At 70.6% G+C, this 25,187-nt stretch overlaps 2 protein-coding genes across 2 annotated transcripts; both read left to right on the top strand.

Annotated features, from left to right (window-relative positions):
* The first annotated feature begins 454 nt into the window (after positions 1-454).
* On the top strand, positions 455-9,895 carry ITGA2B (integrin subunit alpha 2b). Its single transcript, XM_054176663.1, has 30 exons — positions 455-612; positions 689-819; positions 900-997; positions 1,080-1,245; positions 1,337-1,386; positions 1,966-2,011; positions 2,202-2,330; positions 2,409-2,456; positions 2,940-2,983; positions 3,107-3,166; positions 3,548-3,600; positions 3,733-3,941; positions 4,109-4,291; positions 4,391-4,436; positions 4,508-4,612; positions 4,735-4,790; positions 4,892-5,043; positions 5,290-5,403; positions 6,042-6,112; positions 6,198-6,345; positions 6,962-7,054; positions 7,153-7,232; positions 7,352-7,432; positions 7,506-7,608; positions 8,360-8,512; positions 8,605-8,715; positions 8,858-8,971; positions 9,217-9,324; positions 9,400-9,522; positions 9,767-9,895. The coding sequence occupies exons 1-30, from the start codon at positions 455-457 to the stop codon at positions 9,860-9,862; spliced, it is 3,129 nt and encodes a 1,042-aa protein (XP_054032638.1). The 3' UTR covers positions 9,863-9,895.
* A 1,647-nt stretch (positions 9,896-11,542) lies between these two features.
* FAM171A2 (family with sequence similarity 171 member A2) lies at positions 11,543-25,170 on the top strand. The gene is made up of 9 exons (XM_054176975.1): positions 11,543-11,726; positions 14,788-15,015; positions 18,660-18,752; positions 20,430-20,588; positions 20,661-20,837; positions 21,374-21,490; positions 22,116-22,242; positions 22,883-24,169; positions 25,073-25,170. Exons 1-9 carry the CDS (start codon positions 11,627-11,629, stop codon positions 25,125-25,127), a joined length of 2,343 nt encoding a protein of 780 aa, XP_054032950.1. The 5' UTR covers positions 11,543-11,626; the 3' UTR covers positions 25,128-25,170.
* Positions 25,171-25,187: the final 17 nt, after the last annotated feature.

Genomic DNA, 25,187 nt, shown 5'->3' with positions numbered 1-25,187 from the left:
GGACCTCGGGGGGATGATGGATGGGTCCCCCCCATTTCCTCTGGCCACGCTGCAGCTGCCTGCACCCCAAGATAAGCACCCGGAGGAGGGGGGCTGGATTTGGCCCTGGCAGTTGGGGGGGGGGGGGGGGGGGGGGGGGGGCAATGGCTGCTGAGCTGCTCCCTGCCGGGGCCATGTCCCCCCCAGCCCTTACCGTGTCCCCAGCTGCCACTGCCACCTCCTGCCCTGCTCTGCCAGCTGGCCTGGGCACCTCCATCCCCCAGCCCAGGGCAGCATTTGGGTTTCAGTTTTTGGGGTCCCCCCTGCACCCCAAACCCCCTTTGGCTCCCTGGTTGGGAGCAATTGTGCTGCGGGGGGGCCCCTTCCTGTGTCCCCATCCGCACCACCCCCAGCTGCATCCCCCAAGATAAGCAGGGACCTGCTGGGCCTGGCAGTGCCACATTTCAGGGTGACCATGGAGGCTGCTGCTGCCCTGCTCCGGGGCCTGCTGCTCCTCGGGGGGCTCTGCTCCCCCCTCACCCTGGGGCTCCTCCAGGACCCCCCCACCGTGTACGAGGGACCCCCCGACAGCTACTTCGGCTTCGCTCTGGATTTCCACATGACTGGGGACAGGTAGAGAGACGCCAGGGTGCCAGGGCTGGGCACAGCACCCACTCCCCCCACCCTGACACCCCTCTGCCCCCCCCAGGCCCAGCGTGGTGGTGGGGGCACCCCGTGCCAACACCTCCCAGCCCGGCGTGCTTCAGCCTGGTGCTGTCTTCCTCTGCCTCTGGCCTCCCGGGGACGCCCCCTGCCAGCTCCTGCCCATCGACACTACAGGTGAGGGGGTGCCATGGGTTGAAGGTGGGCACGGGGGGGGCCCTGCCAGCCTGGCACCTTCCCCCTCTCCCACTCTGCAGGGAACGAGACCGAGGTGCAGGGCAGCCTGGAGCTCCACACCTACAAGTCCTACCAGTGGCTGGGCGCCTCCGTCACCAGCTGGGACGGCAAACTGGTGGTGGGTACCCCCCCGCGGGTGGGTGGGCACCTTCGGGGGGCAAGAAGGCAGGCACCCACCCTTTCCTCACGCCCCTGGCCAGGCCTGCGCCCCGCTGCAGCACTGGAACGCCATGGAAGGGCAGCAGGAGGCTTTCCGCACCCCCACGGGCAGCTGCTTCGTGGGCGCCCGCGGGCTGCAGCGCCTGGCCTGGTACTCGCCCTGCCGGGACCGGCTGATGGCCAACAGCTACCCCTTGAGCGGCTACAGTGAGCGGGGGGCAGGGGGGTGGGCGCGGGGGGCTAAGGGGTGCCTCTCCCCCCGCCCCCGGGTGGGTCTGACCCTGCCCTGTGCCCGCAGCCTACGACCGGCGCTACTGCGAGATCGGCTTCAGCGCCGCCGTCAGCCCGGTGAGAGGGGGCCCAGGGTGCCCCCGGGGATGCCCCCGGGGATGCCCCCCGGGATGCCCCCGGGGATGGGGCAGGGGCGGCTGAGGCTGGGGTGGGAGCTGGGGGAATGAGGTTAGGATGGGGGAGTCAGGGAGGGGAATGCCAAGAGGGGGATACCAAGAGGGGCATGTTTGGGTGGGGGTGCCAAGGTAGGGGTGCTGGAGTGGGTGATGCTTGGGTAGGAGTGCCAGAGAGTCAGATGCCAGGGTGAGGGTGCCAGGGTGAGGGTGTTGATGTGGGAGTGCCAGGGTAGGAGATGCTGGAGGGGGTGTTGCCAGGGCAGGGAGATGCTTGGGTAGAGGATGCTTAGGTCGGAGTGTTGGAGAGGGAGATGCCAGCCTGAGGATGGAAGCGTGGGGGTGCCAGGGTGAGGCTCTCAGGGTGGGAGATGTTGAGGTGGGGGAAGCACAGGTGGGGTGCCAGGGAAGACGCCAGGATGGGAATGGCATGGAGGAGCACCGTTAGGTAGGAGATACCAGGGTGAAAGATGCCAGGGAAGGGATGCCCCAGGGTGGAGGCTGATGCCAGCTTGTCCCACAGGATGGCACTCTGGTTCTGGGTGCCCCTGGCGGGTACTTCTTCAAGGGTGAGTCTTGCACACTGGGCACTGCCACCCACAGTGGCTGGTCCCAGAAGGACCTTTGGGTGGGCACAGCAGAAGGAGGGCACCCGGGGTGGGGGACTCCTGTCGGCGCCATCTGCGGTGGCACTGGCAGCCCGGAGCAGGTGCCAGGGGGAAGCCTTGTCGGTGCTGGCACCCAACCCCCTGTCCCCAGGGCTCCTGTACCTGGTGGAGGTGGATGCCATCCTTGACCGCTTCCATGGCCGCTCCCTGCTGTGGCCGGAGCGCCCAGGCCGCCCCACGCAGATCCTGCTCTCCACGGACTACAGCGATGCCTACCGGGGTGAGCAGCGGGCACAGGGCAGCCTGCCCCCGGGTGCCAGGCCACGGCAGGGCTCACTGCCCTGCGCTCTCTCCGCAGGGTACTCGGTGGCCGTGGGCGAGTTCGACGGCGACCCCCAAACCAAAGGTACGGCCAGGAGGGCGCCGGGGGCAGGGCACCCCTGGGGAGGGCACGTGGGTCCTGGGCACCCTCGGGCTCAGCAGTGCCCTCCCTTCCCAGGGGTCATGCCAGCCCAGGAGTGCCGTCCATCCCTGTGCCCCCATGCCCACCCAAGTGCCAAGGGTTAACTCTGTGTCCATTCCAGTGCCAGGGATGTTCTTATGCCCACCCTCGTATCAGGGAATATTTCTGTGCCTACCCCAGTGCCAGGAGCTTCCCTATGCCCATCTTAGTCCTAGGGTAACCCTCTGCCCACACAGTGCCAGGGATATCCTCTTGCCAACCCCCCTGCCAGAAGGGTATTCCCCATACCCATTCCAGTGCTGGGAGGTATCTCTGTGCCCACCTCAGTGCTTAGAGGGTATCCCTGTGCCCACTCCAGTGCCAGGGGTGTCCCCATGCCCACCTCGATGCCCAGGTTGGGGCACTCAGGGCTCTTGTCCCCTGCAGAGTTCGTGGTGGGGACCCCCAACAAGAGCAACACGAGGGGTGAGGTGAGTGGTGCCCCCTGGCAGCTGTGTGAGGGTGCTTGATGGAGGGCACACTGCTGTGGCTGGGCACCCCAGGGTGGCACCCTGGGATGTGGACAAGGAGAGGTCCTGATGCTGCTGTGGCAGGTGGAGATCTTCAGCATGGGGATGAATCTGCGCCGGCTGTGGGGCATCCCCAGCGAGCAGGTACCCCCCTGGCACCGCCTGGCACCCTGCCCACTAACTGCCACCCCACAGCACGCAAAGCCCCCAGCCCCCAGGTGCCATCACCCATGCCACTCTGACCCGTCACCCCCAGTGCCTTTTCCCACTGTCCCCAGTGCTCCCCTTACCCCCTGCCCCTTCCCACCACCCCGGGTCTCCCTGGTGCCCACTGCCACCCTGCCCACTGCTGACCCCCTGCAGCACCCAGGGCTCCACAGCCCCACTCTGTCCCAACCCCATAGCCCTTCGGTGCCCCCCAAGCACTCAAGTGCCCTCTTCACTCCCCCTCACCACTCAGTGCACCCCCTGATGCCCTTGGCACAACCCCCCTCAGTGCCACCCCCTCACCCAGGCCCTTTCCAGGTGGCATCATACTTTGGGCACACAGTGGCTGTGGCTGACGTCAACGGGGATGGGTGAGAGCTGGGGCTGTGCCCCCGACCCCCGCTCCCAAGGGGGGACCCGAGGGGGCTGCCCTTTTGCCTGGCACACCCCGGGGTGCCGCCAGTCCCCAAACCCGGGGACCCTGACCCCCACGCTGGACACAGGCACCACGACGTGCTGGTGGGTGCCCCCCTGTACATGGCCTGGCACCCCAGCGGGCAGCGCAGCGAGCTGGGACGCCTCTACCTGTACCTGGGTGGGCAGCAGCAGCTCCTCCCCCAGCCCCACCAGACCCTGACTGGCACCCACCCCTACGGGCGCTTCGCCGCCGCCATCGCCAGCCTCGGGGACCTGGACAAGGACGGCTATGAGGGTAACACCAGCCTGGCACGGAGGGGAGGGGGCAGGGTGCCAGGGGCCGTGCCACCTCCCCTCCATGCCCCGCCGAAGCTACGGGGGAGACTGAGGCAGCAGCACCCAGCCTGGCGGCGGTGCTGGGCTGGGGCACCCACTGGGTGCTGATGTCCCCCGTGTCCCCAGACGTGGCCGTGGGTGCCCCGCAGGGGGGCGAGGGTGGCAGCGGGCAGGTCTTCATCTACCGCGGGCAGAGCGAGGGGCTGCAGCTGGAGCCCACCCAGCGCCTCGACAGTCCCTTCCCCGGCCCCGCCGCCTTCGGCTTCGCCCTGCGCGGCGCCACCGACCTGGATGGCAACGGCTACCCAGGTACGGCCCTGCCGCTCGGCCGCCGCCGTGCCACCCCGTGCCACCCGGTGCCACCCGGTGCCACCCGCCCTGTCGCTGACCCCCTGCTCGTCCCCGCAGATCTGCTGGTGGGGGCTTACGGGGCGGACCGGGTGGCCGTGTACCGGTGAGTGCCAGCGCGGCCCGAGGTGCCCTGCCCCTGTGCCCTGGCACTGCAGCTCTGCGCTTGTGCCCCAGGGGACTGCCGGTAGTGGTGGCCCGGACCCGGCTGAGCGTCCCCGACGGGCTGAACCCCAGGACTCTGGCGTGCGACCTGCCCGCTTCTGGTGCCCGCGTCAGCTGGTGAGCCACGTTGTGGGGGCACTGCCGTGGGCACACCGCCGTGGGCACACCACCGGCACGGGGACATCACCCTGGGGGTGGCGACAGGTCCCTGAGCACCCCTGGGTGCTGTCCCCTCGCAGCTTCCCCGTGGTGCTGTGTGTCAGCGTGAAGGGCCAGCGCCTCCCCCAGAGCGTCAGTGAGTGCCAGCGTCACGCGTGGGGGACAAGGGGCACGACTGGGATGGCACCGCGGTGTGGCACCGGTTCCATGCCTCCTCTGCCCGCTGTACCCTGCCAGCCCTCAGCGCTGAGCTGCAGCTGGACCGTCTGAAGCCCAAACTGTCCCGGAGGGTCCTGCTGCTGCAGAGCCACCAACCGACCTGGCACGGGGAGCTGGCACTGACCCCGGGGGCACCCCCCGTGTGCCACAACCTCACTGCCTACCTGCGGGTACGTGCACAGGGACAGCACAGGCTGGCACGGGGGGGGACAGTGACAGCTCATGGGGGAGTGGGGGCAGGGGTGGGCACAGTGATATGCCCAGCTGGCATGGGGACAGGGGTGGGCACAGTGGCACCTCCAGCCAGAACAGGGACAGGGATGGGGATGGTGGTGTCCCCAGCCTGGGCAGGTGGGTGCCTGAGGCCGGGTGGGTGCAGGGTGCCCACCAGGGTGCTCTGCCCATGGTGCCCCCAGGAGGAGGCTGAGTTCAAGGACAAGCTGAGCCCTGTGGCTCTGAGCCTGCGGCTGGCACTGCCCGAGGGGCCCGAGGGGCTGGTGCTCTACGGGGACACCTTGGTGCAGGCACAGGTATGGGGGCACACGGTGGGGGCGTCACTGCTGTGCCCCAGGGTGGGCTTCGTCCTCACCACTGGGCCAGGTACCCCCAGCCCTGTGGTCCCCAGCCTGTCCCCAGTGTTCCCACCCCCTCCCTGGGATGCAGCTCCTCTCGTCCCCGGGATGCACCCCCAGGACCCTCCAGTGTCCCTGCTCCCTCCTCAGGTTGTCCCCCCCAGTGCCTTCCACTGTCACTGTTACCCCCCCGGGATGTGCCCCACCCCCACTCCCTCCCTGGGATGCCCCCCCCGGTGCCTCCCGCTGCCCCCAGTCGCTCTCCAGCATGACCCCCCCCGTACCCCTCACTGTCCCCTCTCCTACCCAGCAATGTCCCCCCCCAACATTTCCCTGTCCCTCCCCGTCAGCATTGTCCCCCAGTGTTCCCCCCTGTCCCCAGTCCCTGATGTCCCCTCAGTAGCCCCCCCGGTCCCCAGCCCTCCCTGGGCATCCCCCCAGTCTCTCCTCACGCTGTCCCCTCTGTGCCCCCCTCCCCTCCCCAACGCCCCCCGGGATCTGCCCCTACCCTCCCCGATGTCCCCAATCCTTCCCTGCCCTGTCCCCTCTCTTTGTCCCCATCCCACCCCTGCCCCCTGTGCCGCGGTGCCCCCCAGACCCACCTCATACTGGAGGACTGTGGTGAGGACAACCTCTGCGTGCCCGACCTCCGCCTGGCAGCCCACACGTGAGCCCCCGGGGAGCGGGGGGTGACAGTGGGTGCTTGGTGCCACCCGTGGGTGCTGAGCCCTGTCCCCCTGCGCGTCCCCCAGCCCCAGCAGACGCCTGCTGATCGGGGCCGAGGCTGCCCTGCACCTGCGAGCCAGAGCCAGCAACGAGGGCGAAGGAGCCTTCGAGACCGAGCTGTGGCTGCAGCTGCCCCCTGGCACCTACTACCAGGCAGCCCGCAGCAGCATCCCGGTGGGTGCCCGCTAGGGGTGTGCCAGGGAGTGCCCAGGCTGAGGGGGGAGCCTTTGGTGATCACCAACCGTCTCGTGGGTGCCTGGTAGTGATGGGTGCCAGGGAATGCCCGGGAAGGAGTGAGGGTGCCACTGGTGGCCATTATGCTCTGTGTGTGTCTGGTGGTGCTGGGTGCCAGGGGTACCCAGGGTGAGAGAAGAGCCCTTGGTGGCTGTCACCTATTGAGTAGGTGCCCGGTGGTGGTGAGTGCCAGGGGATGCCTGAGATGTGGTCAGGGGACCCTTGGTGGCCATCACCCTCTCAGTGAGTGCCTGGTGGTGGCAGGTGCCAATGGTGCTTGGCACTGGGTGTCATACCCTGCCTTTGATGGCCATCACCCTTTGTGTGGGTGCCCCATGACCACGAGTGCCAGGGGATGCCAGGAGTGAAACGGGAGGGCTCACACCCTGGCTTTGGTAGGCATCACCCTTCATGTGGGTGCCTGGTGATGCTTGGTGCCAGGGGGTGCCTGTGGGAGGGGGGCTGATGCCCTGCCCCTGGACCATGAGGGTCTCCAGGATGGTTGGTGCATGGGGAGGTCCATGATGTGCCACCTCCCCGTGTGCCCACCCTGCAGGGGCAGGAGAAGCTGAACTGCAACCCCAAGAGGGAGAACGGGACCCACGTGGTGCTCTGCGAGCTGGGCAACCCCATGAAAGCAGGTGCCCAGGTAAGGTTCCCCTCTCTGTGCCCATCACCCTGGCATCAGGACTGGGCATGGCTGGTGGTGGATCACCTACCTGCCCTCCCCACCCTGCTGCTCTCCAGATCACCGTGGACATGGAGCTGAGCGTGTCCGGGCTGGAGGCCGCGGGCGATGCCATCACCTTCCAGCTCCAGCTGCGCAGGTGACACCACGCCAGGGCCCTGCCCCTTGTCCCCTGCCCACTGTTGGCACCTAGGACCTGGTGCCCCCAGTGTTCTGCCAGGCTCGGTGGCCACTCATCAGCTTCTTGTGTGCCCGCAGCAAGAACAGCCCCAGCTCCACCAACACCTCGGTGACAGTGACGGTGCCCGTGGAGGCAGAGGCGGTGATGGAGCTGCGAGGGTGAGGGTCTGGGGGGGCCGTGGGGGCCCGGGTGGGACACAGAGGGGACGCTGAACCCCCCCTCTCCTGCCAGCAACTCCCTGCCTGCCACCACGGTGCTGCCCATGAGCTGGCAGAGGGTGGAGGGCAGCCGGCGGCTCGAGGACCATGGCATCAAGGTGGAGCACGTCTACCAGGTAGGGTCCTGCGCCCACGGGTGCGGGGGGCACGGCCCCCCTGCCCCCTCCCCGCTGTCCCCTGCCCCCTCCCCGCTGTCCCCTGCCCCCTCACCGCTGTCCCCTGCCCCCTCACTGCTGTCCCCTGCCCTCTCACCGCTGTCCCCTGCCCCCTCCCCGCTGTCCCCTGCCCCCTCACTGCTGTCCCCTGCCCCCTCACTGCTGTCCCCTGCCCCCTCCCCGCTGTCCCCTGCCCTCTCACTGCTGTCCCCTGCCCCCTCCCCGCTGTCCCCTGCCCCCTCCCCGCTGTCCCCTGCCCTCTCACTGCTGTCCCCTGCCCCCTCACTGCTGTCCCCTGCCCTCTCACCGCTGTCCCCTGCCCCCTCATCGCTGTCCCCTGCCCTCTCACTGCTGTCCCCTGCCCCCTCACTGCTGTCCCCTGCCCTCTCACTGCTGTCCCCTGCCCCCTCACTGCTGTCCCCTGCCCCCTCCCCGCTGTCCCCTGCCCTCTCACTGCTGTCCCCTGCCCCATCACCGCTGTCCCCTGCCCCCTCACCGCTGTCCCCTGCCCCATCACCGCTGTCCCCTGCCCCCTCCCCGCTGTCCCCTGCCCCCTCACCGCTGTCCCCTGCCCCATCACCGCTGTCCCCTGCCCTCTCACCGCTGTCCCCTGCCCTCTCACTGCTGTCCCCTGCCCCATCACCGCTGTCCCCTGCCCCATCACCGCTGTCCCCTGCCCCCTCACCGCTGTCCCCTGCCTGTCCTCCCTCAGCTGCACAACAGAGGTCCCAGCACCGTCAGCGGCATCAGCCTGCGCCTCGCTGTCCCCAGCCGGCTGGGGGGCCGCATCCTGCTCTACCTGCTGGAGCTGGGCACCGAGGGGGGCATAAACTGCACCAACCCGCCCGACCTCAACCCTGAGGAGGTAGGGTGCCGCCTGGGCACCGGCAGCCGCCTGCTGGGGTGCTGGGGGGGTGCCAAGGTGGGGGTGCCCCCACCTCCTTTATCTCCTTCCAGCTGGAGCTCCCCCGGCCCACGGGCACAGCACCCCACAAGGGCGCCCCCGAGCGGGAGCGCAGGGAGGCAGAGGAGCTGCCGTGTGCCAGCCTGGAGCAGCTCATCCCCGTGGTGAGTGTTGTGCTCCTGGGGGCCTGCCCCCGCGCTGGGGCGGGTGGGGAAGCGCCCCTCGGAGAGCCGGGGCGGGGTCCGGGGTGGGGTCCGGGGTGGGGGCCGGGGTGGGGGCCGGGGTGACCCCCGCCCTGTCCCGCAGGACTGCAGCAATGCCACCTGCGTCAGCATCTCCTGCTGGGTGCCCAGCCTGGCCAGGGACCAGCGGGCACTGGTGAGCGTCCAGGCCCTGCTCTGGATGGACACCCTGCAGCAGGTAGTGTCCTCTGCTGGGCACAGGGAGGGCACAGGGAGGGCACAGGGCTGGCACAGCGTCCCCGGGGTGTTCCTGCCGTGCCCTCTCCTGCACGGTGGTGCCCAGAGAGCAGCCCTGGGGACGCTGGGTGCGGGGTCATGGGTGCCCCACTGGCTGCTGGCACCCCTGACACCCTGTCCCTGCGTGTCCCCGTGGGTGCCACACGTGCCCCCGCGGGTGCCACACGTGTCCCCGCGGGTCTGCAGAGGGAGCACCTCCTGAAGCAGTTCTGCATCCGGTCCCAAGCTTGGTTCAACTCCTCGGCCATGCCCTACCGCGTCCAGCCCCGGCTGCTGCCCGCCGGGGAGGCCTGGGTAGGGTGACACTGGCACACGGGGCACGGGGGCAGGCTGTGGGGGCAGCGGTACCACACACCTGTCCCTCTGCAGATCGCCACCGAGGTGGTTCGTGCCAGCCCCGGGGGCGAGGGGGCCGTGCCGGTGTGGTGGGTGGTGCTGGGGGTCCTCGCTGGGCTCCTGCTCCTGACCCTCCTCATCCTCCTCATGTGGAAGGTGAGTGGGCACGGGGGGGGGGGCGGCACTGGCACGCTGGCGATGCCCCCCCGCGGTGCTGGGATGGAGGTGGCACCGGAGGGACCCAGGAGTGGGGGACACGGGGTGGGGAGCAGCAGCTGGGATGATGCCATGGGGTCCCCTGGGGGCGAGGCTGTGGGGACCCCCGGCGGTGACGTCACAGGACCCCGGGGTGACGTCACAGGGTCCCCCGGGGTGAGGCTCTCGCTGTGCCCTCTTCCAGATGGGTTTCTTCAAGAGGACTCTGCCACCCTCCGAGGAGGACACGCAGGAGCTGGTGCCAGGCCAGTCCCAGGAGCCAGGGGGGGCCCAGGGCTAGCAGGGCCCCCTGGGGTCCCCCTGCACCCCCACTCCATGGCATGTCCCCCAGCCCGGTCCCCCTGTCCCCTGCACCCCTGGGTGCCTCCTGTGCCCAGCACCTGGACAATACATAACTGGACAATAAATCTCTGCCTGGCACCGTGGTGGTGCCCATGGGGTGATATGGGGGTGCCCCCTCCCAGGACCTGTGCCAGGGGAAGCCTGAGGACTGGACAGGGCACACCCCCATGTGCCATCTGGGGTGTCCCAGGGCCCCATGTGCCCCTGCACAGGCCTGGGGGTGGGTGCTGGGGAGCGGGACAGGGGTGAGAGTGGTGCCAGCTGGGTGCCCAGGCAGGGAACAGTGGTGACGGTGGGGGCAGTGCCAGGGTGAGACTCAGGGGGCTGGGGCAGAGCTGGAGGGTGGGTACTGGAGGGCTTGGTACTGGGGGGGTTCTGTGCTGGGGTGCTGGGGTGGTACTGGGGGGTGGGTACAGGGGTCACCCCCAGGGTGCTGGTGCCATACTGGGGTTGGTACCAGGGCAGTGGCAGCATAGCACTGGGGCTGATACCAGGGCTTGAGGCAGTAATGGGAGTGGGTGCTGGTGCCAGGGATGGGCACTGGGATGCTGGTGCTGGTACAGGGTGCTGGGTGCCAGTACAGGGGATGGGTACTGGGATGCTGGTGCTGGTACAGGGTGCTGGGTGCCAGTACAGGGGATGGGTACTGGGATGCTGGTGCTGGTGCCAGGGATGGGCACTGGGATGCTGGTGCTGGTACAGGGTGCTGGGTGCCAGTACAGGGGATGGGTACTGGGATGCTGGTGCTGGTCCTGAGTCCCAGTTCTGTGGCTCAGGTGGTGCCAGGGGTGGGTGGCAGACCTGTGGGTCAGTCCCAGGATGCCACTGCAGTGCCAGTCTGATAGTGGGGCTCGGGGTGGTACCACAGGTGGGTCCTGGGATGCTGGTGCTGGGACACTGGGTGCCAGTGCTGGTTACTGGGCTCAGTCCCGGGACGCTGGTCGGGTCCTGGGGGCTGGTGGTGGCACCAGGGTCAGTGCCAGGATGCTGGTACCGGTACCGAGTCTGTGTCCTGTGGCTCGGGGTGGCACCAGACACCGTGTGGGTACAGGGGCTTGGTGCTGGTACCGGTGACCTGTCCCAGGATGCTGATCTGGTACCGGGGAATGGGTCCTGGGCTGCCGGTGTGGGCACTGGGTTCGGTGTCGGGATGCCAGGGCCAGCATGGGGGGGGGCGGTGCCGGTGTGGGGTGGATGCCGGTACCGGGAGCAGTGCCAGGATGCTGCTGTGGTGCCAAGGGTCAGTCCTGGGATGCTGGGCCCGGGGCCCGGTACGAGAGGTCGGTGCTGGTACCGGGGTCGGTCACGGGATGCCGATGCCGGTACCGGCTTGGGGCAGGAGCCGGTGCCAGTACTGGGGTGGGTGCCGGTACCGGGATCAGTGTTGGGGTGCCGGTACCGGGACGGGGCGGGTCGGTGCCATTGCCGGGGCGGGTGCCGGTACAAGGATCAGTCCCGGGATGCGGTTCCGGTGCCGAGTCCCGGGGTTCGGGGCGGTACCGGGGGTGTGTTCGGGGGTCCGGGGCGGTGCCGGGGGTGGACGTCGTTGCCGGTGCCGGTAGCGGGGCGGGGCGGGCGGCCGTGCCCGGCGGCTCCGGCAGGTGGAGCCCGGTCCCCGCGGCGGCGGCGGCGGCGGCGGCGGCGGGCGGAGCGGGCCGGGCAGGGCGGGCCGGGCATGGCGCGGTAACGGCGCGGAGCGATCATGCGGCCCCGCCGCCTCCTGCCGCCGCTGCCGCTGCTGCTGCTGCTGCTGGCCGCGGGCGGGCGGCGGGCGCGGGGCGCGGCGGAGCCGGGAGCGCACGGTGAGAACCAGCGGCCTTTGTGTGCGGGGGCTGCGGGGGGACCCGCCCCGGCACCCCCCCCCCCGACCCCTCCATCCCCCCATCCCCGCCTGCCCGACCCCCGGCACACCGGGAACCGGCCCCCCCCCCCGCACCCCGACACCGCCTCCCTCCCCGGTTTTGTCCATCCGTCTCCGTCCGTCCGTCTGTGTTCCCCCCGCGTCTGTCTGTCTGTGTCCCCCCCCGCCCCGGTCTGTGCCTTCGTCTCCCCCCTCCCCGGCCCGGTCTGGCCACCGGCGATCAAAGGGTGCTGGGGGAGGGGTGCTGGGGGGTGAGGAAGAGGCCTCGGCAGTGCCAGGGGGTGCGACACGATGAGGGGAGGGGTCCCAGGCCGGGGAGTGCGGGAGAATGGAAGGGTGGGTGAGGGCTCTGAGCAGCACCCAAGGGTGCAAGGAGGATGTGTGGGGGTCTTAGGCCGTAGGGTGCTCGGTGGTGGGTGGGGGTCCTGGGCAGTGCCAGGGGCTGCAGCTGGGTGGGTAGGGGCTGTAGAAAGAGCTTGGGGGTGCAGGAGAGTGGGGGTGGTCCCAGGCTAAGGGGTGCAGCAGGGTGGGTAGGGGTCCTGGGCAGCACCAAGGGTTGCAGCATGAGGGGTCGGGGCTGTGGTCCATGGGGGCAAGGATGGTGTGGGGGGCTCCTGGGCAGAGCTTGAGGGTGCAGAAGGTTGGGGGTGGGGGGGGGTCGCAGGCTGTGGGGTGCAGGATGGGGGGTGGGGGTCTTGTGCAGAGCCACAGAGTGCTTGAGAGTGAGGGTGGTCCTTGGCCAGGGGATGCAGAAAGGGGGGTGGGGGTCCTGGGCAGAGCTCGAGGGTGTGGGAAGGGGGGGGGCTGGTGTTACAGGGCAAGGGGTGCAGGGTGGTGGGTGGGGGTCCTTGGCAGTGCCAGGGCCTGCAGCTGGGTGGGTGGGGGTCATGGGCAGAGCTCGGGGATGCATGAAGGTGGAGGTTGGCCAGCCCAAGGCATGCGGGGTGATGGGTGGGGGTCCCAGGCCGGGGTGTACAGGAGGGTAGGAGGGTGGGTGGGGGTCCTGAGCTGCAGCCAGGGGTGCAGGATGATGCGGGGGGGGGCATCCTGGACAGGGTGTGGGGGTCCCCCACTGCAGGCAGCTCTGCCTGCCCCCAGCAGCCAGGGTGGTCCTTGGGCTGCCCCCTGCCAGTATGGGGTCCCAGGGGCTCCTTGTTACCTCCCCCCCTTGCACCCCAAACCTCCTGGCAGTGCCCCTGTGCCTGGGTGAGGTGTGCCTGGGTGAGGGGGTCCCTGACCCTGGCATGGCCCCATCCCCATGCTGCCTGGCTCGGCTCGCTGGCTGGCATCACCATGCCCATCCCTTTGGAGTGGCAGTGGTGACAGGGCACAAGAGTGGATGCCTGGGTCCTGCTGCCACCCCAGGGCCTGGCATCACCCTCCCCCCCCCCCCCATCCTGGTGCCACGGGGTCACACTGGGAAGAGCTGGGAAGCCAGTGGGCTGCCAGCGTGCCCCGTGTTGGCCGTGCCACCCTCTGGGCACCCCGTGGTGGTGGCAGCTTGTGCCCATGGAGGCAGAGAGTGGGGAGGGGGGAGGCTGTGCTCCCTGCACCGGGGGTGGCACCTTGGCCCCCCCTCTGGGGAGGGCTCCGGGGGGCGGCCGTTGGTACCAGCTGTCCCCTGGCAGCTGTGCACGGCCGGCATGTGGCCGCAGGGACATTCCTGCCCCCCGGGTGCCAGCTGTCCCCTCCCCGTGTGGGGGTGTCCCCAGCCTGTCCCCCTCCCATGCCCGCACAGCCCCTCCCACCCCCAGCCTCCCGCCCGAGCAGCTGCTGCAGATTTCTCCCGTCGCCACATCTGGGCAACATCTGGGCTGGAGCGGGGGGGGGGTGTGGGGGGGGTGTTGGGTTGCCAGCAGTGCCATGGGGGCGCTTTCGGGGTGCGGGATGCTGCCGGGGGGGGGCGCCACAGGGTCCTGCGGGCGCCCGGGGCCCGGGATGAAGGAGGTCGTTGCCAGGGTGACGGCGCCGGAGCTGGGATGGCTGCCAAGGGCTGCAGGCTCATGCGCAGGATGGTGCCAGCAGGGGGGGGCTGGGGGCACCAGAGGGGGTGAGGTGTGTCCCCTGCCCCCCCCAGCCGTGCCCAGCCTCACCCTGCCTCAGGGCCTGGGGGCTGGTGGGGCTCAGGGGGGTGCAGAGCCTCAAACTCATGTGTGAGCTGTGCCCCCGGGGGGGGATGGCACCCAGTGGGCCCTTGCAGGGAGCAGAGGGGGCGCCACAAGTGGGTGCCACCACCACCCGTGTAGGGCATCCCCCACCCACCCACTCCAGGGGCACAGAGAGTGGCACAGGGGTGGTGCCCATGACCTGCTGGGGTGGTGCCTGTGACCCTACAGGGGCGGTGCCCACGACGGGGGTGGTGCCCATGACCGGGGTGGTGCCCATGATCTCCTGGGGTGGGTCTGGCCACCCTGCTGGGGTGGTGCCCACAGCCCACCAGGATGGTGCTGGTGACCAACCAGGGTGGGTGCCACCATTCTGCTGGGGTGGTGGCCATGACCCCCCAGGGGGTTGGCCCTGACTTACTGGGGTGGTGCCCATAGGGTACTGGGGTGATGCCCACAGCCCACCAGGATGGTGCCCAGAGCCCACGAGGGTGTTGCCCATGACTCACTGGGGTGGTGCCCATAGGGTACTGGGACGATGCCCATAGCCCACCAGGATGGTGCCCACAGCCCACGAGGGTGTTGCCCATGACTCACTGGGGTGGTGCCCATAGGGTACGGGGGTGATGCCCATAGCCCACCAGGATGATGCCCACAGCCCACCAGGATGGTGCCCACAGCCCACCAGGGTGCTGTCCATGACTCACTGGCATGGTGCCCGTAGGGTACTGGGGTGCTGCCCACAGCCCAGCAGGGTGCTGCCCACGCCCCCCTGGGGTGGGTGCCGCTGCCTGCCGCCGTGGTTCCCCCTCCCCCATCTGCAGGGCACCCGCGGGGGCAGCGGTGGGCGCGGGGGTGCCCCGTGCCCGCCCCCACGTGCCCGCCGTGTGCCCGCAGAGGTGCTGCTGAGGGTGCAGGTGTATGAGAGCGGGACGCTGGCGCCGCTGGCCCAGGCCGCGCTGGAGGTCCTCGGCAACCGCAGCTCGCTGGCGGCTGGCACCACCGACCACGAGGGCGGCGGCGTCCTGCCCGTGCCCTACCGCCTGGGCACCTGGGTGCTGGTCACCGCCGCCCGCCGCGGCCACGTCCCTGCCTCCGTGCCCTGGAGAGTCACCAAGCTGCCACGTGAGTGCCCCCAGCCCCCGCGGCGGGACCCCAGCCCCCGCGGCAGGGACCCCAGCGCCGGCCGGCAGGGACCCCAGCCCCCGCGGCAGGGACCCCAGCCCCCACGGAGGGACCCCAGCGCCGGCCGGCAGGGACCCCAGCGCCGGCCGGCAGGGACCCCAGCCCCCGCGGCGGGACCCCAGCCCCCACGGAGGGACCCCAGCCCCCGCGGCAGGGACCCCAGCCCCCGCGGCGGGACCCCAGCCCCCACGGAGGGACCCCAGCCCCCGCGGCAGGGACCCCAGCCCCCACGGAGGGACCCCAGCCCCCGCGGCAGGGACCCCAGCCCCCACGGAGGGACCCCAGCGCCGGCCGGCAGGGACCCCAGCCCCCGCGGCGGGACCCCAGCCCCCGCGGCAGGGACCCCAGCCCCCGCGGCGGGACCCCAGCGCCGGCCGGCAGGGACCCCAGCCCCCGCGGCGGGACCCCAGCCCCCACGGAGGGACCCCAGCCCCCGCGGCGGGACCCCAGCGCCGGCCGGCAGGGACCCCAGCCCCCGCGGCAGGGACCCCAGCCCCCACGGAGGGACCCCAGCGCCGGCCGGCAGGGACCCCAGCGCCGGCCGGCAGGGACCCCAGCCCCCGCGGTGGGACCCCAGCCCCCGCGGCAGGACCCCAGCCCCCGCGGCAAGGACCCCAGCCCCCACGGAGGGACCCCAGCCCCCGCGGCGGGACCCCAGCCCCCGCGGCGGGACCCCAGCCCCCGCGGCAGGGACCCCAGCGCCGGCCGGCAGGGACCCCAGCCCCCGCGGCAGGGACCCCAGCGCCGGCCGGCAGGGACCCCAGCCCCCGCGGTGGGACCCCAGCCCCCGCGGCGGGACCCCAGCGCCGGCCGGCAGGGACCCCAGCCCCCACGGAGGGACCCCAGCCCCCGCGGCAGGGACCCCAGCGCCGGCCGGCAGGGACCCCAGCCCCCACGGAGGGACCCCAGCCCCCGCGGCAGGGACCCCAGCCCCCGCAGCAGGGGACGTCAGCCCTTGGGGCACAGCTGCGGGGCACCCGGCCCTGCTGGGGTGTCCCAGACTCTTCCTGGGGGGGGGGGCTCTGAGCTCTGATGGGGTGCCCCAGACTCCTACTTGGGGGCATCCAACCCTGCTGGGGTGCCCCAGTCCCTTACTGGGAGGCTCTGAGCCCTGCTGGGGGATCCCAATTCTGGTCTGGGGGGGCTCTGTGCCCTTATAGGAGGTCCCAGTCTCTTACTGGGGGGCTCTGAGCCCTGATGGGGGATCCTAACTTTTTAGTGGGAGGGCTCTGAATCCTCATGGGGGGGACACAATCCCTTGCTGGGGTCCTCTGAACACTTAGGGGAGATCCCAGCACCTTACTGGGGGGGCTCTGAGCCCTTATGAGGACCTCAGCTCAACCGGGGGGAGGGGGCTCTGAACCCTTGTGGGGGATCCCTGAGTGTTCACCCTGGGAGCTGGGTCCTTATGGGGGCTTCTGACCCCCTACTGGGGAAACTGGTCCCTTACTGGGATCCTCAGGCCCTTAATGGGGTCTCTCATTCCTCCCTTCCTGGGGAGTGGGGGTGGGGGGGGTCTCCAATCTCTTGCTGGGGGTCCTTGATCCCTTACTGGAGGCCTTCAGTCCTTTCTTGGGGGCACTCAGTCCCTCCTAGGCCCCCAGTCCCTTACTGGGCACCTTTAGTCCCTTCCTGGGACCCCAATCCCTTCCTGGGAACCCCAAAAGGCTTTGGGGGAGGGAGGGTCTCTTTCAGAGGGGTGTTCAGGGGTCTCCATCCCCGTTGGAGGGGACAGCCATGCCCTGGTGGCCCTGAAGTCGCCCATCCTGGGGCGGGGGGGGGGCAGGGAGGGACCCTGGGCTGGGTGCCAGCCCTTGTGCCCAGGGCCAGCACAGCATCGATGAGGTCACCTTGCTGGGGGGTGGGACACGTGGGAGCGCCGGGCTGGGGGGTACAGGGCTGGGGGGCAAGCACAGGGGGGCAGGGATGGGGGTTCAGAGTTGGGGTGCAGGGGTGGGAGGGTGCACGGTTGGGGTGCAGGGGGTGGAGATGCACAAAGATGGAGGGGAGGGGGGGGTGATGTGGGGATGGGGGGGCAGGGATGTGGGGGTGGGGATGAAGGTGAAGGGATGGGGGTGCAGAAAGATGGGGGGCAGGGATGTGGGGGTGGGGATGAAGGTGAAGGGATGGGGGTGCAGAAAGATGGGGGGCAGGGATGTGGGGGTGGGGATGAAGGTGAAGGGATGGGGGTGCAGAAAGATGGGGGGCAGGGATGTGGGAATGAGGGTGCAGGGATGGGGGTGGCAGCACAAAGATGGGGGGCAGGGATGGGAGGGTGCAGGGAGGGGAGGTGCAGGAATGGGGGGAGGTAGAGGCATGGGATGTGTGCAGGTTTGGGGGTACATGTGGTGGGTGAAGCTGGGGACATGGCTGTGTGCCAGGGCAGGGTGGTGCATGGAGGGGCAAGGGGGTGCAAGGCTGGGGTGCAGGGGTTAGGGTGCAGGGGCTGGGGTGCAGAGGCTGGGGTGCTTGGGCTGGAGTGCAGGGGTTGGGGTGCAGGGGCTGGGGTGCCAGGGCTGGGGTGCAAGGCTGGGGTGCAAGGCTGGGGTGCAGGGGTTGGGGTGCAGGGGTTGGGATACAGGGGCTGGGGTGCAGGGGCTGGGGTGCAAGGCTGGGGTGCAGGGGCTGGGGTGCAGGGCTGGGGTGCAGGGGTTGGGGTGCAAGGCTGGGGTTCAAGGCTGGGGTGCAGGGCTGGGGTGCAGGGGTTGGGGTGCAAGGCTGGGGTGCAGGGGTTGGGGTGCAGGGGTTGGGGTTCAAGGCTGGGGTGCAGGGCTGGGGTGCAGGGGTTGGGGTGCAAGGCTGGGGTGCAGGGGTTGGGGTGCAAGGCTGGGGTGCAAGGCTGGGGTGCAAGGCTGGGGTACAGGGGCTGGGGTGCAAGGCTGGGGTGCAAGGCTGGGGTGCAGGGGTTGGGGTGCAAGGCTGGGGTGCAGGGGTTGGGGTGCTTGGGCTGGGGTGCAAGGCTGGGATGCAGGGGTTGGGGTGCAAGGCTGGGGTGCAAGGCTGGGGTTCAAGGCTGGGGTGCAGGGCTGGGGTGCAAGGCTGGGTGCTTGGTCTGTGCAAGGGCTGGGGTACAGGGGTTGGGGTGCAGGGCTGGGGTGCAGGGCTGGGGTGCAGGGCTGGGATGCAGGGGTTGGGGTGCAGGGCTGGGGTGCAGGGCTGGGGTGCAGGGCTGGGATGCAGGGGTTGGGGTGCAAGGCTGGGGTGCAAGGCTGGGGTTCAAGGCTGGGGTGCAAGGCTGGGGTGCGAGGCTGGGGTGCAAGGCTGGGGTGCAAGGCTGGGGTTCAAGGCTGGGGTGCAGGGCTGGGGTGCAGGGCTGGGGTGCAAGGCTGGGGTGCTTGGTCTGTGCAAGGGCTGGGGACATGGACGTGCAGGGCCTGTGCTGTGCACCAGGATTGGTGTGCAGGGGGTGTCCCCATGCCTGTCCCCATGTCCTTGCTGCCCCATTCCCCCCCTCCCCACCTGCTCTACAGAACCCCTCACCCCCCTCCCCATCAGCACCCTCTGCCTCTTCCCCAGTCCGTCCCACCCTGGGGGGCTGGGGTATTCTGGGGGTCGTCCCCACCATGTCCCCCCCTGCCTTGCAGTCTACGCCTCCGTCAGCCTCTACCTGCTGCCGGAGCGCCCTGCAACCCTCATCCTCTACGAGGACCTGGTCCAGATCCTCCTGGGATCCCCAGGTGAGCGATGGGCGTGGAGGGCAGGGCTGTGGAGGGCAGGGTCGTGGAGGGCGGGGCTGTGGAGGGCAGGGCTGTGGAGGGCAGAGCTGTGGAGGGCAGAGCTGTGGAGGGCAGGGTCGTGGAGGGCAGGGCCGTGGAGGGCAGGGTCGTGGAGGGCGGGGCTGTGGAGGGCGGGGCCGTGGAGGGCAGAGCTGTGGAGGGCAGGGCTGTGGAGGGCAGGGCTGTGGAGGGCAGGGTCGTGGAGGGCAGGGCTGTGGAGGGCAGGGTCGTGGAGGGCAGGGTCGTGGAGGGCAGGGCCGTGGAGGGCAGGGTCGTGGAGGGCAGGGCTGTGGAGGGCAGGGTCGTGGAGGGCAGGGCCGTGGAGGGCAGGGTCGTGGAGGGCAGAGCTGTGGAGGGCAGGGTCGTGGAGGGCAGGGCCGTGGAGGGCAGGGTCGTGGAGGGCGGGGCTGTGGAGGGCGGGGCCGTGGAGGGCAGAGCTGTGGAGGGCAGGGCTGTGGAGGGCAGGGCTGTGGAGGGCAGGGTCGTGGAGGGCAGGGCTGTGGAGGGCAGGGTCGTGGAGGGCAGGGTCGTGGAGGGCAGGGCCGTGGAGGGCAGGGTCGTGGAGGGCAGGGCCGTGGAGGGCAGGGTCGTGGAGGGCGGGGCTGTGGAGGGCAGGGCTGTGGAGGGCAGAGCTGTGGAGGGCAGGGCTGTGGAGGGCAGAGCTGTGGAGGGCAGAGCTGTGGAGGGCAGGGCTGTGGAGGGCAGGGTCGTGGAGGGCAGGGCTGTGGAGGGCAGGGTCGTGGAGGGCAGAGCTGTGGAGGGCAGGGCTGTGGAGGGCAGGGCTGTGGAGGGCAGGGTCGTGGAGGGCAGAGCTGTGGAGGGCAGGGCCGTGGAGGGCAGAGCTGTGGAGGGCAGAGCTGTGGAGGGCAGGGTCGTGGAGGGCAGGGCTGTGGAGGGCAGGGTCGTGGAGGGCAGAGCTGTGGAGGGCAGAGCTGTGGAGGGCAGGGCTGTGGAGGGCAGAGCTGTGGAGGGCAGGGTCGTGGAGGGCAGAGCTGTGGAGGGCAGGGCTGTGGAGGGCAGGGCTGTGGAGGGCAGGGTCGTGGAGGGCAGGGCCGTGGAGGGCAGGGTCGTGGAGGGCAGGGCTGTGGAGGGCAGGGCTGTGGAGGGCAGGGTCGTGGAGGGCAGGGCCGTGGAGGGCAGGGTCGTGGAGGGCAGGGCTGTGGAGGGCAGGGCTGTGGAGGGCAGGGTCGTGGAGGGCAGGGCTGTGGAGGGCAGGGCTGTGGAGGGCAGGGTCGTGGAGGGCAGGGTCATGGAGGGCAGGGTCGTGGAGGGCAGGGCCGTGGAGGGCAGGGTCGTGGAGGGCAGGGCTGTGGAGGGCAGGGCTGTGGAGGGCAGGGTCGTGGAGGGCAGGGCCGTGGAGGGCAGGGTCGTGGAGGGCAGGGCTGTGGAGGGCAGGGCTGTGGAGGGCAGGGTCGTGGAGGGCAGGGCTGTGGAGGGCAGGGCTGTGGAGGGCAGGGTCGTGGAGGGCAGGGTCATGGAGGGCAGGGTCGTGGAGGGCAGGGTCGTGGAGGGCAGGGCTGTGGAGGGCAGGGCTGTGGAGGGCAGAGCTGTGGAGGGCAGGGTCGTGGAGGGCAGGGCTGTGGGTGGCACCGCCGTCACCTGCGGGTGCTGCCACCCAGCTCGTCTGCCCCTCGCCAGGTGCCAAGGGCCAGCCGTGGGCGCAGTTCCCGCGGCGGGCGGCTCGGCTCCCCCGCAGCTCCACCTACAGCCAGCTGGCCGCGACCCTCACCGCCGCCACCGGCCCCGGCCTGGCCCGAGCCTTCCCTGCCTTCCTCGGGGCCGAGCAGGACAGCAGCGGTACGGGGAGGGGACCCGGGGTGGGGGACAAGCCCTGAGGTCATCTCTGACCCCTGTCGCTTGGCCCCGCAGCCAATGCCACCTGGCTGGAGCTGGCACCGGTGGCAGCTCTCAGCGTCCATCTCTTCACCGGCAACGGGACCGAGGTGCCGCTGGCCGGCCCTGTCCATCTGTCTGTCCCCCTGGCCCCCGACGCCGTGCCCTTGGTGGCCACCAGCGTGCCAGCCTGGAGGTTTGACCCCAAGAGCGGTGAGCACTGGGGCAGGGGTCAGGGTGGCAGGGGAGGGGGCACAGCTCCTGCTGGGGGTGGCAGCAGGAGGAGGTGATGAGTCTGGGGGGGGTCTGGGGGTGGCAGCAGGGGGAGGTGGTGAGTCTGGGGGGGTCTGGGGGTGGCAGCAGGGGGAGGTGGTGAGTCTGGGGGGGTCTGGGGGTGGCAGCAGGGGGAGGTGGTGAGTTTGGAGGGGTCTGGGGGTGGCAGCAGGGGGAGGTGATGAGTCTGGAGGGGTCTGGGGGTGGCAGCAGGGGAAGGTGGTGAGTCTGGAGGGGTCTGGGGGTGGCAGGAGGGGGAGGTGGTAAGTCGGGGGGGTCTGGGGGTGGCAGCAGGGGGAGGTGATGAGTCGGGGGGGGGGTCTGGGGGTGGCAGCAGGGGGAGGTGATGAGTCTGGAGGGGTCTGGGGGTGGCAGCAGGGGGAGGTGGTGAGTCGGGGGGGGGTCTGCCCGTGGCTGCAGCAGGGTGATGAGCCTGGGGGTCTCAGCCCGGCCCGGGCCATCCTGTGTGCCCGCAGGGCTGTGGGTGCGGAACGGGACGGGGCTGATCCGGAAGGAGGGCCGGCAGCTCTACTGGACCTTCGTCTCCTCCCAGCTGGGATACTGGGCAGCAGCTCTGCCCTCTCCCAACACAGGTAGGGAGCCCCCACGGGTGCCCCCCAGCCTCTGTACCCCCGTGGGTTCCCCTGGCACACGGCGAGGAGATGGCAGCACCCTGGGCTGGAGGAGGACACCCAGCCTGCGGGGTGCTGGTGGGTGCAGCCCCTGGGGTGCTCTTGTGGGTGCACCCCGGGGTCAATGGGGGGGGACTGGTAGGGTGAAGAACACCCATCCCATGGGATCCTGGTGGGTGCAGCCCCTAGGGTGCAGTTGTGGGGTGCTCAGGGTGGCAGAGGGCAACCATCCCATGGGGTGTGTGCAGCCTTGTGGTGGGGAGGGTGCCCATGGAAGTACCCCAGAGTGCAGGGGGACAGCAACTCCATGGGGTGCTAGGGGGTGCAGCCCCTGGGGTGTTCTTGGTGGGTGCAGCCCCCTGGGGTACTCTTGTGGTGGGGAGGGTGCCCATGGAAGTACCCCAGAGTGCAGGAGGGCACTCGTCCCATGGGGTGCTGTGGGGGTGCAGCCCCCTGGGGTGCTCTTGCTGGGTGCAGGGGGTGCCTGTGGAAGCAGTGCAGGGTTGCAGGGGACACCCACCCTGTGTGGGGCTGGTGGGTGCAGCCTGGGGGGTGTTGTGCCTTGCCTGAGGGTGCTGTGCCCCAGGGCTGGTGGCGATGGCAGCGGGCGTGACGGACATCACCACCTACCACACCATCTTCCTGCTCACCATCCTGGGCGCCCTGGCCCTGCTCGTCCTCATCCTCCTCTGCCTCCTCATCTACTACTGCAGGTCAGCACCACCCCCTGCCACCCCTGAGGCTCCGGGGGCAGGGGGATGCGGGGCACCCCTGGGCATCCTACAGCTGGGTAGGAGGAGGGGGCAGCACCCTCCTGGCACCCTACAGCTGGGCACGGGAGGACACTGCCTGCCTGGCACCCTGGGGTGTCCCATAGCTGGCCATGGTTGTGGTGAGGGAAGCATTCCCTGGCACCCCTGGCTGTGGGGAGGGCACCACCCCCTGGATGCTGGGCTACACTGGGCTATGGGGGAGGGGGCACCACCATCCTGGCACTTGTAGGCATCCCAAGCTGGCTCGGGAGAGGGAGGTGCACCACCCCCCCCGCACCACTGTGTGCCCTTGGGGGGTGAGGGGATCAGCATTCCCCAGAACCCCTGAGTGCTTTGGAGGGGGCAGCACCCCTTGGTGCCCCACCCGGGAGCCCTCTGTAGCTGCTCGGGGTGGGGGGGGGAGCACCACCCCTGGCACCCCCTCTGGGAGCCTTATAACTGACTTTGGGGCCCACCACCCCTTACCCACCCCCGGGGTGTCCTATAGTTGGCTGGGAGCTCCCTCCTCCAGCACCTCCAGTGGGACTGGACCCCCCCCGGGCCCCCGTTCCGTGGGGTGACCCAGGACCATCTCCCGCAGGCGCCGGTGCCTGAAGCCGCGCGCCCAGCACCGCAAGCTGCCCCTGCCGGGGCCGCTGGACGCTGCCCGCCGGGACCAGGCCACCTCGGTGTCCCAGCTGGACCTTCTCTGCGGTGGCAGCCACCTGGAGACAGCCTCCTCGGGGGGGGACACCGACCTGCCCACCCCCGGCTTGCCCCCTTCCACCCGCGACCTCCCCGCGGTCCGGACGGACTTCTTCCAACCGCCGGCACCGCCCCAGCTCCGTGCCGGCCCCCGGACCCCTGCTGCCACCCTGGCCCCCCGCCGCCGCCAGCCCCCCGCCCCGGAGGACTATGGGCGTCCTGGCGAAGCCTTCGGCCTCAGGGCTGCCCGCTCGGTGGATGGGCTGCAGCCGTCAGATGAGCACCCCCGGGGGACCCCCGTGTTCCCTCCCCGGCCCCCCTCGCCCACGGTGTTTGCCCGTTATGGGGGGCAGCCAAACGAGCACCCGCTGCCTGAACCCCCCCCTCGCCCACCCTCGCTGGCCCCCACGGGTCCCCTCCTCCTCTGCGGCCCCTTGGACCGGGGTGGGGGGCCGGAGGACGTGTACCGGGGGGTGATGCCCACCCTCCTCATCCCCGCCCGCTACATGCGCCTGGCGCCCGGGGAACCGGAGGGACCCCCCGAAAACGATGTGGGAGGGGGACCCGGTTCCGCCATGGTGGCGACGGCCACCCCCCAGCCCCCCCCATCCTCTGGGCAACCATTCGAGGAAGGGGAAAACTGGGGGGGCGCCGCCCGCGCCCCGCAGCCGGTGAGCGGCTCGGTGGCCATCCCGGTGCTGCTGGACGGGTCGGCGGTGGCGCAGCTGAACGGGGAGCTGCAGGCGCTGGCGGGGCAGCAGCTGCTGGAACTGGGGGGTCCCCCCCCGCCCCGAGCCTGGTTCGTGTCCCTGGACGGGCGCTCTTCCCAGGTCCGCCACTCCTACATCGACCTGCAAGGAGAGAGGGGCCCCGGGCCCGCGCCCCCCGCCCGCCTCCCGCGGCCGGCCGGAGCTAGCGGCGGCGAGGACGGCGGAACCAGACCCCCCCTGCCCGTGGCCTCCCCCGAGGACAGCTCGCTGGCCCCCCTGCTGGAGGCGGGCAGCGGGGGGCGGCGAGGAGGGGGCAGTGGGCGCAGCAGCGCCAGCGAAGCCCCCCGGGACTCCCTGACCAGCCCCGAGGAGGAGGCGATGGCCGAGGCGGGCGACGGAGCCGAGGACGGCGGCGACCGGAAAAGCCCCTGGCAGAAGCGGGAGGAGCGGCCGCTGATGGTCTTCAACGTCAAGTGAGTGGAGGTCGGGGGGAGCCCGCGGCCTTGGGGGGCACGTCCCAGGGGTGTGGCGGAGCGGGGGGTGCGCTGCTCTCAGCCTGTCCTGCCATGGTCCCATCCACTGCTGTCACATCCCCTTACAATGCCTGCCAGCCACAGCCACACCATCCTGCCCTGCCTTAGCTCACCTCCCTCCCAGCCCCACCCCCCCTCCCCAGCCCCACCCCCCCCCAGCCCACCACCATCCCTCCCAGCCCACCACCATCCCCTCCCAACCCACCACCATCCCCTCCCAACCCACCACCATCCCCTCCCAACCCACCACCAGCCCTCCCAGCCCACCACCATCCACCCCAGCCCATCACCATCCCCCCCCAGTCCACCACCATCCCAGTCCACTACCATCGCCCTCAGCCCACCACCCCCCTCCCCCAGCCCACCATTACCCTCCCCCAGCCCACCATCAGGCCCTCCCAGCCCACCACCACCCTCTCCTACCATCCTGTCCCATCCCATCCCATCCCCATCCCATCCAGGCCCTACCTCATGCCACACCACCCCATCCTGCCACCACCCCCTCCTGCCAGCCCCCTCCCCGTGCCATCACCATCATCCCACCACTCTCATCCCACCCTGTCCCTGGTCCCCACTGCTGCCCCACTGTGCCCTGCCCGGGGAGGGAACATGGGGGCAAGACCTGTGTCATCTGGGTCCCCATGTGCTTGGGACCCTCCCCCTGCATGCCCCCTCTGGTGCCACCCAGCTCTGCCACGTGGGGTTCTGCTGTCCTGCCACCCCTGCCCCCACCATGACACTGCCATTCACCTCCCTGCCTTATGGGTGGGGGGTGGGTGTCCGGAACTGCATGTGTGTCCCCCCCCCACCTCCTGATGCATGTCCCCTCTTGTGTCCCTGCAGGACAGGGGGGGCTGGCACTGCCCCCCGGGCCAGTGGTGCCTCCAAACTGCCATAGGAACTGGGAGGGGGGGGTGGTGGGGGCTGTCTGTCCTGCCCCCCTCCCACCCACCCCCCC

The sequence above is a fragment of the Dryobates pubescens genome, chromosome 36, assembly GCF_014839835.1.
Source record: "Dryobates pubescens isolate bDryPub1 chromosome 36, bDryPub1.pri, whole genome shotgun sequence".
Classification (NCBI taxonomy): domain Eukaryota; kingdom Metazoa; phylum Chordata; class Aves; order Piciformes; family Picidae; genus Dryobates; species Dryobates pubescens.
The sequence above is the reverse complement of the archived record's forward strand: the minus strand, read 5'-3'. Positions and strand labels throughout refer to the sequence as shown.